The sequence below is a fragment of the Petaurus breviceps genome, unplaced genomic scaffold (genome assembly GCF_028583685.1).
Source record: "Petaurus breviceps papuanus isolate PSGF00001 unplaced genomic scaffold, PetGlider_PUasm1.0 90822, whole genome shotgun sequence".
NCBI classification, from domain to species: Eukaryota; Metazoa; Chordata; class Mammalia; order Diprotodontia; family Petauridae; genus Petaurus; species Petaurus breviceps.
Window position 1 is genome coordinate 6,648,942 of NW_027187351.1, and position 13,127 is coordinate 6,662,068.

Consider the following 13,127-nt stretch of genomic DNA (forward strand, 5'->3'; position numbering starts at 1 on the left):
TGTTTCTAACTTCTTTGCTCTTACTCTTTATCCCTAAAATGCTAATTTTTATTTATTGAAGTCTCAGCATTGAGAAGCAAAAGAATTCTTGACTTGGAAGTCGAGTTCGATCTCTGATACACACTAACTGTGTGACCATGGGCAAATCACTTAGCCTTCTGGGCCATACTCTAATCTTTAAAATGGGTTGTTGTGAGGTCCCAATAAAGATAACCTCTGTAAAGTGCTTTGCAAAGCTCTAAAATGCTATGTAACTATCAGTCATATTCCCAACTCAACCTGGTGTTGGGATGATTCTGACTTGTTTAGTAGTTTTCAGTAGTTTTTCAGTTGTATCTGACTCTTCTTGACCCCATTTGGGGTTTTCTTGGCAAAAAAAAATACTGCCATCTCCTTCTCCAGTTCATTTTACAGATGAGGAAACTGATGCAAACAGGACTAAGTGACTTGCCCAGGGTCATACACCTAGTAAGTGTCTGAGGCTAGATGGAAACGCAGGTCTACCTGACTCCACTCTATCCACTGTGCTACCTACCTACCACATTTAGCAGTTAATATATGTCAATTACCTCTGCCCCCCTAAATGATTCATTTGTATTCTACAGTCAATTCTATTATCTCAACTCTCTACTACTTGTGAACTCTTTGTTAGTCATGGTTAGCACTATAAAAAAACCTCTTTCCTTGGGTTAGGAAACTTAACCTGTTAGAAAAGTTCCTCTACTGGGGAGTTGGCTTTGATACCAAAGGACATTTATTATCTAAGGCCAGCTGCATGACTTCTCTTCAGTGTACTGTTTGTGAGGTTTGTACATCTATAAATGGAAACACTAGCTAACCAGAAATTATCGCCAGGGCTTTCTGATAGTGTCCTGTCTGACAACTTGAAATGTCCTGAAACATCTACCATGTAGGCACATTAAATCATTTCTGCCTGGGTTCTGAGTCTCTCTCTCTCTCTCTCTCTCTCTCTCTCTCTCTCTCTCTCTCTCTTTCTCTCTCCATGGATCTGGGCAATCACGAAAAAACAGATTCTATAAACAAGAACTTAAAGGAGAAATTGACGGTAAGACTTGTAGAAGTTTAACTGGAAAATGATTGTAAACTCGCCAAAAGGAAGGACATGAAGGCTGTTGTTATAGCCTAAAAAAAAGTTTATTAGCTTGTCTATATTTCCACGTTTGATTTCTTTTTATTTTATTTTGACTAACCAGTGACCTTGAAGTTAGTGTGATTTCAGTGAGCTTTGTGGAAAGGAATTACGATGGAATTATTATTGAAGTTTCCACAGACACAAAAATGTGAGCAAAACTAGTTCTGTGAAATGTGTGTCTTTATAGCCTCATGATCAAAGCCCATTAAAAAAGTGCATCTTTTGTTGTGTTTGCATAGTGAATTTTAATCCAGGTCTTCGAAGTTTGTATTACATGCATACCATGATGGCATTAAACTCAAAATCTGATTTCGTAGTCAGGTATCTGGGAAAAGTTGGAAGTAATTCAAGGAAAATATGTGGATATGATATTCATTTTTCAAGTTAAGGAACTTCTAGGCAAGATCTATAACTTGCTCCTACAAAGATTCTTTCTTGATGTGATGGGATAGTACCTATTATTTTTTTTGTCCTGAAGGCTCAGAAATGAAATGTCAAGGATTTGTGACTGTCACTTGCACTGATTCCCATCTAAAACATAATGGAATTTTGAGTTGAAGTGTGTTGCAGATTACTGATGTGGTTTTTCAACTTGTTTTTTTTTACCTGTAAGCTCATGGAAAATCAAAGGTGGGAACTATAATATGAATATTGGGAAAACAAGTCTGAGGAAGGGGTAGATTAATAATGATAGGCATCCGTATAGTGGAATGTAAAAATATGTTCATGGCAATCAGACCTTGGTTATCTGGAATCTTTAGAGGATGAGTTTTTTTTCTGAATAGCTAAATTTTCTTTTTTACTGAAAGTTTTCTGTTTTAGGCATGAATGTAATTTTTAAAAAGATTTTTGAACCATTTTGGAGATAAATCTTTCTGAAATATATTATGTAACATGTATCATAAAGTATGTTTACATTCATACTCAAGGATATTTAAAATAATAGAATTGTAGATTTAGATTGGAAGAGACTGTTGAGGTCAATCTAAGCCTATCCCTTCATTTTATAGATGAGGAAAATGTTGAGAGAGATTAAGTGACTTGCTCAAATTCACATAGAGAGAAGATTTGAATTCAGGTACTCTGACGCCAAATTCAGCATGCTTTAAGGTGCTGAGGATACACAGATAAAACATGGTGCAATTCCTGCCCCCAAGAAGTTTACAGTCAAATGTTGACTATCATTAAGTCTTTTCCTAATTAGTTATAAGCATCATAGGCCCATAGATTGAGAGCTGTAAGGGACTGTTAGAGGTCATTTAGTGTATACTCTCTCATTTTATAGATGGGAAAACTAAGGACAAGAAAGGTGAATGACTTGCTCAAGGTCACACAGGCATTATAGTATGCCAGAGTGATGCTTTTAGGATCTATTGAGGTATATAGACCTGTTTTCATTATAATGATCACAAATCATTGACTTATTTTTATCTTCTTGAGTTTTCTTTATATTGTTTTTCTATTTCTTCCTTTAACGTTAAGTATCAGTTTTCTCTGTCATCAGCATACATGACTATAGTCACCTATCTTCCTCTTTCTCAAGCACTATCACTCCTTATTGTCCTCCTCCCTCTCTTAAACTACCTTATATTAATACTCTATATACTTATATATGTGTTTTCTGTCTCTGATAGAAAGGAAACTCCTTGAGACCAAGGACCATGTAATTTTTATATCTCTGTATGTAGTGCCCAGCACATAGTAGGCACTTAAAAATGCTTATTAATTGGTTTGTAATTGACTTTTAAAAATATTTGGTAGATTTAGTAAACAAATAATAAAATCAAATTTGGCAACCTATCAGAATTATGTGCTAAATAAACATAAACTGCCTTTGAATGGGGCAAGAAAAGAGTTTTCTGGGAGTTAAATTAATGTGTGGATTTTGTAACATATATTTTGGTTTGACTGATTGAACTTTTAGGTTAATTTCCTGATTATTGGCTGTACTCTAGATAGGCATGTTTGCTGGATGGTGAAATACATGCACTTAGGTGAGGTCATGCTAAATGATATTTTTTCCTTGAGAGAGGGAGGGGTATAGTTTTTAATTGGCACTTCAGTCAATAGAATTTAAAAAAAATGCTAAACATGGAAGTAACTTAGAAATACTTTAGTCAATTCATTTTGAAGATGAGGAAACTGAGGTCCACCAAAGTTAAGTGATGTATCAAGGTCACCTTTATTGGTTCATATTAGATCTAAGAGCTCTTGGTATTTCCATACTCTTTTTCCCATACGATGGGAAGAGTTTTTAATTTAAAGTCAGATGACCTGAGTTCAAACCTGGCCCTGCTATTCATTCACTAGTTGTGTGATTTTGAGTGAGTCACTTAACTTCTCTGGGACTCAGTTTCTCCACATATGCATTGAGGAGGTTTAATTTCTAGCTCTAGCCAGAGGCAGCTCAGTGATACAGTAGGTAAGAGTGCTGGAGTTGGAATTGGGAAGATCTGAGTTTAAATCCCCTTGTAGACAATTACTAGCTGTGTAATTCCAGGCAAGTCGTTTAGGATTTTCCAGCCTCAGTCTCCTGACCTGTAAAAAGGGGATGATAACAGCATCTGCTTTACCGGGTTGTTATGAGAATTAAATGAGATAACATATATACAATACCTTTCAAATGTAACAATACTATATAGATGCTAGCTATTATTATTATTAATAAGCCTATTATTTTATAATATCTTAGATCTTTTCTAGCTCTAATTACTATGCCCCATGATAGTAAATACTTAAGAAATTATATAGGAGTCTTTTTTTTTCAATTATTACCTAAAGATCTCAATAGCTGAAGAAAATGAAACCAGGTTAGAGGAGTGATGGTAGCAATGCCCATATGTGATGAATATGATGGTCTTGAGTGTGTTGCTATTAATTTTGGTCATCTTCTGATGAGTGCTGGTCACCACAGCTGCATTGATCATTTGGCTCTCTCCATCAATTACTACAATAGTTGAAATGAGTGGATCAGCTGTGCTTGGTCTATGTGGCATAACAGCAGCAAAAATGTGCCTCTGAGAACAAAGACTTTTTAATAGAAAGTTTTATAAATGAGTGCAGCTGCATAAAGGACAATCAAAAAAAATAATTTGAAAGGAAATGGCATGTTATCATTCATTCTATTCATCAAGCATTTTAAAAGTACTTACTATGTGTAAGGCACTGTGCTAGATACTGGGGATACCAAGGCATATAGGACATAGATATTCTAAAGAGTTTAAAATCTAGGGGGCAGCTAGGTGGTGCAGTGAATAGAGCCGTGGTCTCAGGAGGACTTGAGTTCAGACACTTGGTACACTTTCTAGCTGTGTGACCTTGGGCAAGTCACTTAACCCCAATTGCTTTGCCTTTCCCCCTCCAAAAATTACAAAAAGAAAAAAAAGTTTACAGTCTAATAGGAAAGACAAGTATATAATTAGCTATGATACAAAGGCTAGTGTGTTGAGTGTCAGTCAATCAACAAACGTTTACTAAGTGCTTACTATGGACCTGCCACTGTGCTAAGCACTGGGAATACAAATACAAGCCAAAAAACCCAAAACAAAACAAAAGAAGAAGCACAAAAACCAGTTCCTGTCTTTAAAGAACTTGCATTCTGATTGAGGAAAACAATATATAAAAAGGAAGCTGAAAGGGAAAGGTGTGATTAGGACGATTAATGAAGGAGTCAGCATCACAGTCCCATGAGAGATGAAGAGATGGTTGGTCTGGGCACCTTTCTTAAATAATGGTTCTGGAAAGAGTCAGACGGAAGGGCCAAAGAGCTTGATGGGTACTTCAGAGGTATGAATTCCAGGGCTGATGTGATCTTAGAGGATGAAGAGTTTTCTGGAGGATGATGGAGGCATCCTGACTGCAGCCTTGTGAGAAATGTAATTAAGTGAAAAGGAAAGATCTGGGTGATGTATATGGAGATATTTAAGGCCAAAGAGACAGTTTTCATTTTAGTTTTTTTTGTTGTTGTTGGGGAGAAGAATAATCAGGAAAGGCTTCATATAGAAAGTGGCACCTGAATTGGTCCTTGAAGGGATGAAAAAGTTTAAGTGGAGACATGGGGACCTATTGGAGAGCAGTTCTATAGAAACAGAATCAAAAGGACTTGGGCACTATGTATGTAAGATGAAGGAACGGGAAGAATCAAAGATAGTTCAAGGCTAAAAGCTAGGGCAGGGGTGGAGAACCTGTCCATGTGGCCCTCTAGGTCCTCAAGTGGTCTGAATCCAAACTATCCAGGCAAAGGACCACACAGCCAGCACAGCCATCTAGTCTAATCTCTTCCTGAAAGGAATTTCCACTGTACAGAGAGATTAGGAAAGAATCAAGGAAGTGACCATCACATTGAGAACAAAACAATAAGATCAGGAGAATTAGACAGACTGGTTATTGGGTGAAGAGGGAAATTTCAGAGTGTAGAGTTTTTAGAAGGGGAGCCATTTCAAAAATGGTGAGCATAATGAGCCTTTTGGTTAGTTGAAATGGGGTGGAGAGGGGCAGCTAAGGTGGCACAGTGAATAGAGCACCAGCCCTGGAGTCAAGAGAACCTGAGTTTAAATGCAGCCTCAGACACTTACCATTTACTAGCCTAACACTTACTAGCTGTGTGACCTTGGGCAAGTCACTTAACCCCAGTTGCCCTCCCCTGGCCCCTCCAAAAAGCAAAAAGAAAAGAAAAGAAATGGGATGGAGAAAGAGGTCATAGGCATTCAAGGCTTTAGGAAACTAAGAATGTTGCACTTAGCACCCACCCAGAAACACCTGGCCGTGTAACCTTGATCAAGTTACTTAACCCCAATTGCTTAAAAAAAACAAAAAAGAAACTAAGAGTGTTAGAATGTCTGAAGGGCAATAGGCAAGGCTATTGAAAGATCTGAATGTAATATTAGAGAAAGGTACCAAAGCCATAGAGGAAGGTTTGAGGGTGACCAGAAGGCTGCTAGATGATAGGAAGGAGGATTAGGAGAGAGTGGTGACAGGCAAATGGAGATCCAGCTGCCTTAGAGTAAAGAATATTGAATGAAAGTGGAAGATTAAGAGATTGGAAGTGATCATGAAGAGAAAGGAATATGGGGATCCCCTCTCCAGACCCTGTGAAATGGAGTGAGTGGGGAAAAGAACGATTATTAAGAAGGCAGGAGTATGTATTATACATTTAAAAGATATCTCCATAAAATGATTAAAATTTTAAAAAATGACTCAAATGAGAAAGCTTCAGTTAGATGGAAAAATTGGAATTTATTAGAAATATTTCATTTTTCAACACTATCAGGTAAAGTGTTGTTATATTAGATTTCTACCAAAAACAAAAATGGCTTCAGAATTCAAATTAGTATGGAAGTGCTTAAGAGAAAATATTTGAAGTGAATTTAAAATTCATCAAAATAGGAGGAATTAAAAAAACTTTTATTGATATCTTTTGTCTTAATATGACATGTATTTCCCACTGTATATCTTATTCCTTTCCTTCCCCTTCCTCCTGCTCCCAGCCATCATTTAAATGGCTAAAAAATTAAAATCTATCTATCTATCTATATATAGATATATAATGTTTCAACACATCGTATAAACCCTCAAAATATGGAATTCTTATAAAGAAAAGAAAATGATTTTTTTCAGTCTAGAACTGTGATTTCATTGCAATAGGGAACTTAGTTATTAACTCCCTCTACCAGTAGAAGGCTACTTTGTTGTTCAGTTGTGTCCCTCTCTTTGTGACCTCTGTTGATGTTTTTTTGTTTTTTGTTTTTTGGCAAAGATAAGGGTTTGCCATTTCTTTTTCCAGTGGATTAAGACAAATGGAGTTAAATAACTTGCCTGGGGTTACATAGCTTGTTAGTGTCTGAAGTCAAGTTGAACCCAGATTTTTCCAACTCGGGGTCAGCGCTCTATACACCAAGCTGCAAGGCTGCTATTATTCAATAGCTTAGTCTTAAGGAGTTTCCTGTTTCACTGAGAAGTTGTGACTTACCCAGATTCACACAGTCAATATCTGTCAGAGATAGGAATTGATCATTAAAGGGATTTTAGTGGTCATACAGTCCAGAGGTGATAAACATGCAACTCACCTGCCTGCCCATAGTCACAACATTCCCTAGTATGACTTGAAGCAGATGAAAATATCCTTGGCAAATAGTTAACAAAATAAATAAAAATACAATGAAACAAAATGACATTACATTTTAAAACTAACTTAATATATCACCAGAAGGGATCCTTATATATAGATTAGTGGTCCTCATTTCTATTTGAGTTTGACACTCTGGATCTAGTTTAATCCCCTCATTTTACAGATGAAGAAAGTGAGGTACTGAGAGTTTAAGCAATTTGCCCAGTGTCACCTGGGAAATACTTGAAATGAGATTTACTTCTTGATTTCTAGTCCAATGTTCTATCCCCTAATGTCAGATCTGCCTGATGTCAAAGACGTGTCTCTATCCGTTATGGAATACTGCCATTACTATCACTACTGGTGCTGCTTAAAAAACAAAAAACAAAACCCCCCAAAACCAACAAACAACAAATCACAGGGTAGGAGAATTAATGTAACATGTATCTCATTTCAAATGAAAATTACATTCCTTCTAAGGAGGTTTTATCACGAAGATTCTCATCACGTAGATCTCATATTAATGGGAAGTATCCATAGTGTTCAGTGTTGGTAAGATTCTCTAAAATTATTAAGATTAGTTCAGCTTTGCAAATAAGTAGAGGTTAGTTTGCAGAGTTTTATTAGTGTACCACTCATCCCTTTACCTCCTACTAGTTACTCATATATGTCTTGTATAAAAAGTAATAACAATATAATTTCATATGATGTATAAAGATATATAACATTATTAAGAAGTAATAAAATAAATGTCATCAGGAATCATTACTATTCACCTCAGTATAAACTGTTTCTCACACAGGGTGTGTGGATGAGTGTCTTGCAAACACTTGACTAATTTTTAGTTATTTGCTGAATTTCTTGCTCATTGGTATTTAAGGCTATTTCATTTTTAAAGGAACTTGTGATACTGAATCATCACACCCAGTAATACATGTTCCAAATCTTTTCACTTATGAGTAGTTCCAACAAATTTGAGATCTCTTCCATTCAGGTACTCCCTTCAAAGGTGTGGACTAAAAATCCCTTTTAGCTCTGAGTCCATTGCCATCCTATACCCCAGTTTGTCAATATCTTTTCTAAAATATATAACCGAATTCAATATAGATACAGCATAGCTGTGTGACCCTGGATAAGTCATTTAACCCTGTCTGACTAGTTTCCTCATCTGTAAAATGAGCTAGAGAAGGAAATGGAAAACTACTCCAGTATCTTGGACAAGAAAACCTCAAATGGGGTCATGAAGAATCAGACATGGTTGAACCAACTGAACAACAATTCAATACAATTTAACAAACATGGATTAAACCCAGATATGTACAGTGAACTTTTCTAAGGCACTGGGAACAGACTGTATGTTGTCCAACACATTAGCTTTTCCTCTTCACTTCACATCATCTCTAAATTTAATATGTTTGCCATCTATATCTTTAGTCAAATCAATGAAAAAAAAGAAGTCCAAGAACAGAGCCTTGGGGAATTGTGTTAGCTATCTGCCCTTACTATTGATTCATCATACTCTCAGTTTTCTAAAGTCTATACTCTCTCTCTCTCTCTCTCTGTATATATATATATATATATACATATATATATATATATACACATATACATATGAACCACTATGTTGCCATAGTGCCATTTCCCTCCATCCTATACACGTGCAATTGATTTTGTGAACCCCCAGGGAAGCCTTTACATTTATCCCTATCACATTGAATCTTATTATATATACTCCATTTGCCTCCTGTTTTATTTCCCCTCCCCCATTCCCAGCACACTCTGAACATAGCAGGTACTTAATTAATAGCTGTTTAATTGCTTTTTCTCTTTACCTGTCAATTTTTAACATGTTCGTAGCTATGGGATTTTAAAGGGAAGTTTTCTTTGTTTGTTTGCTAGGCCTGGCCTTGCCTATCCCTCTAGGTCACCGAAAAGGAAATTAGGGGAAATCATATGGTCTTTCCCTGTGACCTGCCAGCATGATCAGTGTTTTGTTGCTTCCTGTTCTCTTTGGGGGTGGCTTGGCTTGGTGTTAACTTAGAAAGTTATTACAGTGCATAATGCGAAGACTTGTTTGCCTGAGGGGATTTGAGCTGAATGGAATGTATAATGCAGTGGTGCCATGACCGCTGCATTTAATTTCAAGCAGAGTCTGACTTGGGTCTGCTTAAATTTGGTCCTGGAGACTTGAGAGGTTTCTCATCTCTTGCCAATCCCGAGGGATAATTGCAGTGAAATAAAATTATCTTGCTAGAAATTCAAAGAAGCCATTCAATGCAATTCAAGAAATATAGAAGCAGTTTGGTGACACAGTAGATAAAACACTGGGCCAGGAATTAGGAAGACCTGAATTCAAATTTGACCTTAGACACTAATAAGCTAAGTGACCCTGGGCAAGTCGCTTAACCTCTGTTTGCCTCAGTTTCCCCAACTGTAAAATGGAAATAATAACGATATTTATCCTCCCATGTTTTTGAGGATCCCTAGCACAATGACTGGCACATAATGGGGGCCGTATAAATGCTTAGTCCCTTTCCCATTCCCATTTATTAAGCTGCATGGATATGAAGAGAGAATGGGCTCTTCCCTCAAGGAATTGACATTCTTCTGCACAGAAGTATAATGTGTACATTTGTCCATTGGACTATGTATACAAGTATGCATATATGAAGTATATATGAAGTAAATTGCTCATTTGTATAATAGCACATTATATACAATATATAATATCATGGTATATAAATATATAATACATCATTAAATAATAGCCCAGAATAACTCATTTATATAACAGCTAGTATTTATGTAGAGATCTGTTTGTAAAGTGCTTTATACATATTATGTTATTTGTTCCTCACAATGTCCTTTGAGAGGTAGTTACCAAATAAATCTCCAAAATACCCCCTTTTCTCCTTTGATACTGCTACCATCTTGAAGTAAGTTCTTATCACTTCACACTTGCACTATTGAAATAGACTGCTAGTGGGTCTGCCTGTCTCAAGTCTCTCACCACTCCAATCCAATTTCTACCAGAATAATTTTTTCTAAAGTACAGGTTCAATTGCTTCAACCCCCTCCTCACTCCATTTCCATTCAACAAACTCCCTCTACTCTAGCCTCTAAAATTGAATAAAAAATCTTCTGTTTGGTGCACAAAGTCTTTCATAAGCTAACCTACCTTTTCAGTCTTCTTGCACTTTACTTCTCCACATGTCCTCTGTGATCCAATGACATTGGCCTCCTGGCTATTCCATGTATAGGACATATACACACACTTAACTTTGGACACTTTCCCTGGTTGTTCCCCCATGATTGGAATCTTCTCCCTCCTCATCTCTGTCTTGTGGCTTCCCTGGTTTCCTTCAAGTCTCAACAGCAGCATCTCACATGTATACCAGGATAAGGTCAAAATGGGTACCTTATTTATACATAAAGGGTCAAACCATGAGCAAATTAGGAGAATATGGAATAGCTTACCCATCAGATTTATGGATAAGGAAAGAATTTAGGACCAAATAAGATCTAGAGAGCATTATGAAATGTAAAATAGATAATTTTGATTATATAAAATTAAAGTTTTTTTGCAGAAACAAAAGCAATGCAACTAAAATTAGAATGGAAAGCAGAAAACTGGGAAAAATTTTTTTTGTAGCAAATATCTCTAAAAAAATCTCTCCTAAAGGAAAACTTTCCCAACTCTTTTTAATGCCAGTCAGTGCCTTCTCTTTTTTTATTTTCTAACTATTCTGTAACTAGCTTGTTTTTACATATTTATTTGCTTGTCATCTTCCCCATTAGATTGTGTGAGCTCCTTTGAGAGCAGGAGCTGTCTTTCACCTCTCTTTTATATCCCTTTTATTGACTGATTGATGATAACATAGCTAGTAAATGTTTCAGGTAGGATTTGAACTCAGGTCTTCCTGAATCCAAGTCTAGTGCTTAATGAACTGTGCCAACAAACCACCTCAAGTTATCTTGTCATCTCAAGAGGGAGAGTACTAAAAACTGAGGGGCTGAGCAAAGTCCTCATGGAGGAAATTGTACCCAAACAGTGATTTGAAGGAAATTTAAAGAGAAGAGCAAATAGTAGCAGAAGAGAACTTTCTACTTGCTAAGAGCAATCCTTTTAGAGGTACCCTCAATCCAGGAGTATGTTGGAACCAACTCATACTGACTTGCAAGTGATGAGTGTTAAATTTTCAGTGTGAACATTTACACCTCAGAAATAGACAAATACAACAAATTAGGACTTGATTATATTGTTTTATTGATTGCATAGACTTAAGAATGTGGTAGAGATAGGGGCGGCCAGGTGGCGCAGTGAATAAGAGCGCTGGCCCCAGAGTCGGGAGACCTGGGATCAAATCCGGGCTCAGATACTTAGCATCACACCCAGAAATAAGTGGCTGTGTAACCTTGAGCAAGTTACTTAACCCCAATTGCTTAAAAAAAAGAATGTGGTAGAGAAAATGTTAATAATTCAAACTAAACTTCAAAGTATATCCTGTGTACATTTTAAAAAATATTTACAGCACAGTGCTGCTTAAGAGGCAGATGCTGCTTGTCTTTAGATCACTTTAGTGAGAGCTATGGATTTAGTAAGGCCTTAGGTATTAAAAAATTATTTTATACATCCTACATGTTTATTTGAATTTAATACCTCATAAGAACGTTACATTTCTATAGAGCTCTGCTGTTTTTGAAGGAAAGACATTACCCGAATGTATAAAGTATGATGAATGGTTGGTCCCAGAAGCTATTCCCAGTAATCTATACAATGCTCAGTATGCAGCAAAACCATGTTAGGAGGCTCAAAGACTGTCTGGGGAGAAGTTAGAGTTTCTGTATTTCCCTTTTCTAATGTCATTCATAAAACAGACATAGGGCTGAGACCCCATAGTGAGATTATAACCCTTGGAACAGAGCGCTCTGGAGAAAAGAATGCTAGATTAGATGACCTTGATGTCTGTGCAGCCTTGGACAAGTCACTTAACCTCTCCAGTCCTTAGTTTCCCTTATTTATAAAATTGGTCAATTGGACTTGTTTATTATGGAGTTTCCAGTTCTCAATTGATGAGCCTATGAATTTGTATATAGTTGATATTGGTTAAAATAAATACCAAGGACAATTTTGATCCCTGGAACTAATGATATAAATAGCTAGAACAAGGATGACTTTTGGAGAGTGGGGGAAAATTGCAACCAACGGGAAAAAAAGTGTTGTAAAAGTGTAACAGTAGCTTGAGGAGGGACCACTAGATGGCACAGTAAATAGAATGCCCTGCCTAGAGTCAGGTAGACTCATTTTCCTGATTTCAAACCTGGCCTCAGACACTTACTAGCTGTGTGACCCTGGGAAAGTCACTTAACCCTGTTTCCCTCAGTTTCCCTATTTGTAAAATGAGATGGAGAAGGAAATGCAAACCACTCCATGACCCCAAATGGGGTCATGGAGAGTCAGACACAACTGAAAAATAAGGTGAGGGAGACACCAAACATGGGAACCACATTTGTATAACCAGCAGCAATAACTTCCAGATCTTATTCCTATGGTGATGTGGCTGTTGTTTTGACAGTGTTTCTAATTTCCTTAGAGTGACCTTAGGTCAGAACCAGGCTTCACTCAAAACTTTCCATGTCCACCTGTGTTGGGAAATGATAGAATGGCCCTGGGTGTTAGGAGTGCCCATTTTCTCTAAAGGGATTTCCTTTAACATTAATAAATGTTGTAGTTTTTTACTATTACAGTGCTGCTATTTTAAGCAATTTGTTCCTGCTCTTTGAAGTGGGGAAAAAAAAGATAAAGGAGAGAAATGATAATATAGATCTGAATTCATATCTTGTTTCAGATACTAGCCTTGTGACGGT

General features: G+C 36.8%; 1 protein-coding gene across 6 annotated transcripts in view; it reads left to right on the plus strand.

Moving 5' to 3' along the window:
• Positions 1-887: 887 nt before the first annotated feature.
• Positions 888-13,127, plus strand: part of MLIP (muscular LMNA interacting protein) — a 396,856-nt gene continuing 384,616 nt past the window's right edge. For 2 of the 6 annotated variants that reach the window (XM_069070635.1, XM_069070636.1), the window contains exon 1: positions 889-1,066. In XM_069070635.1, the coding sequence (XP_068926736.1) occupies positions 1,004-1,066 (63 nt within the window). In that variant the 5' untranslated portion in view covers positions 889-1,003. Of the gene's footprint in view, positions 1,067-13,127 lie in introns of all 6 variants that reach the window. The other 4 variants (XM_069070633.1, XM_069070638.1, XM_069070637.1 and 1 more) reach the window with 4 other exon arrangements.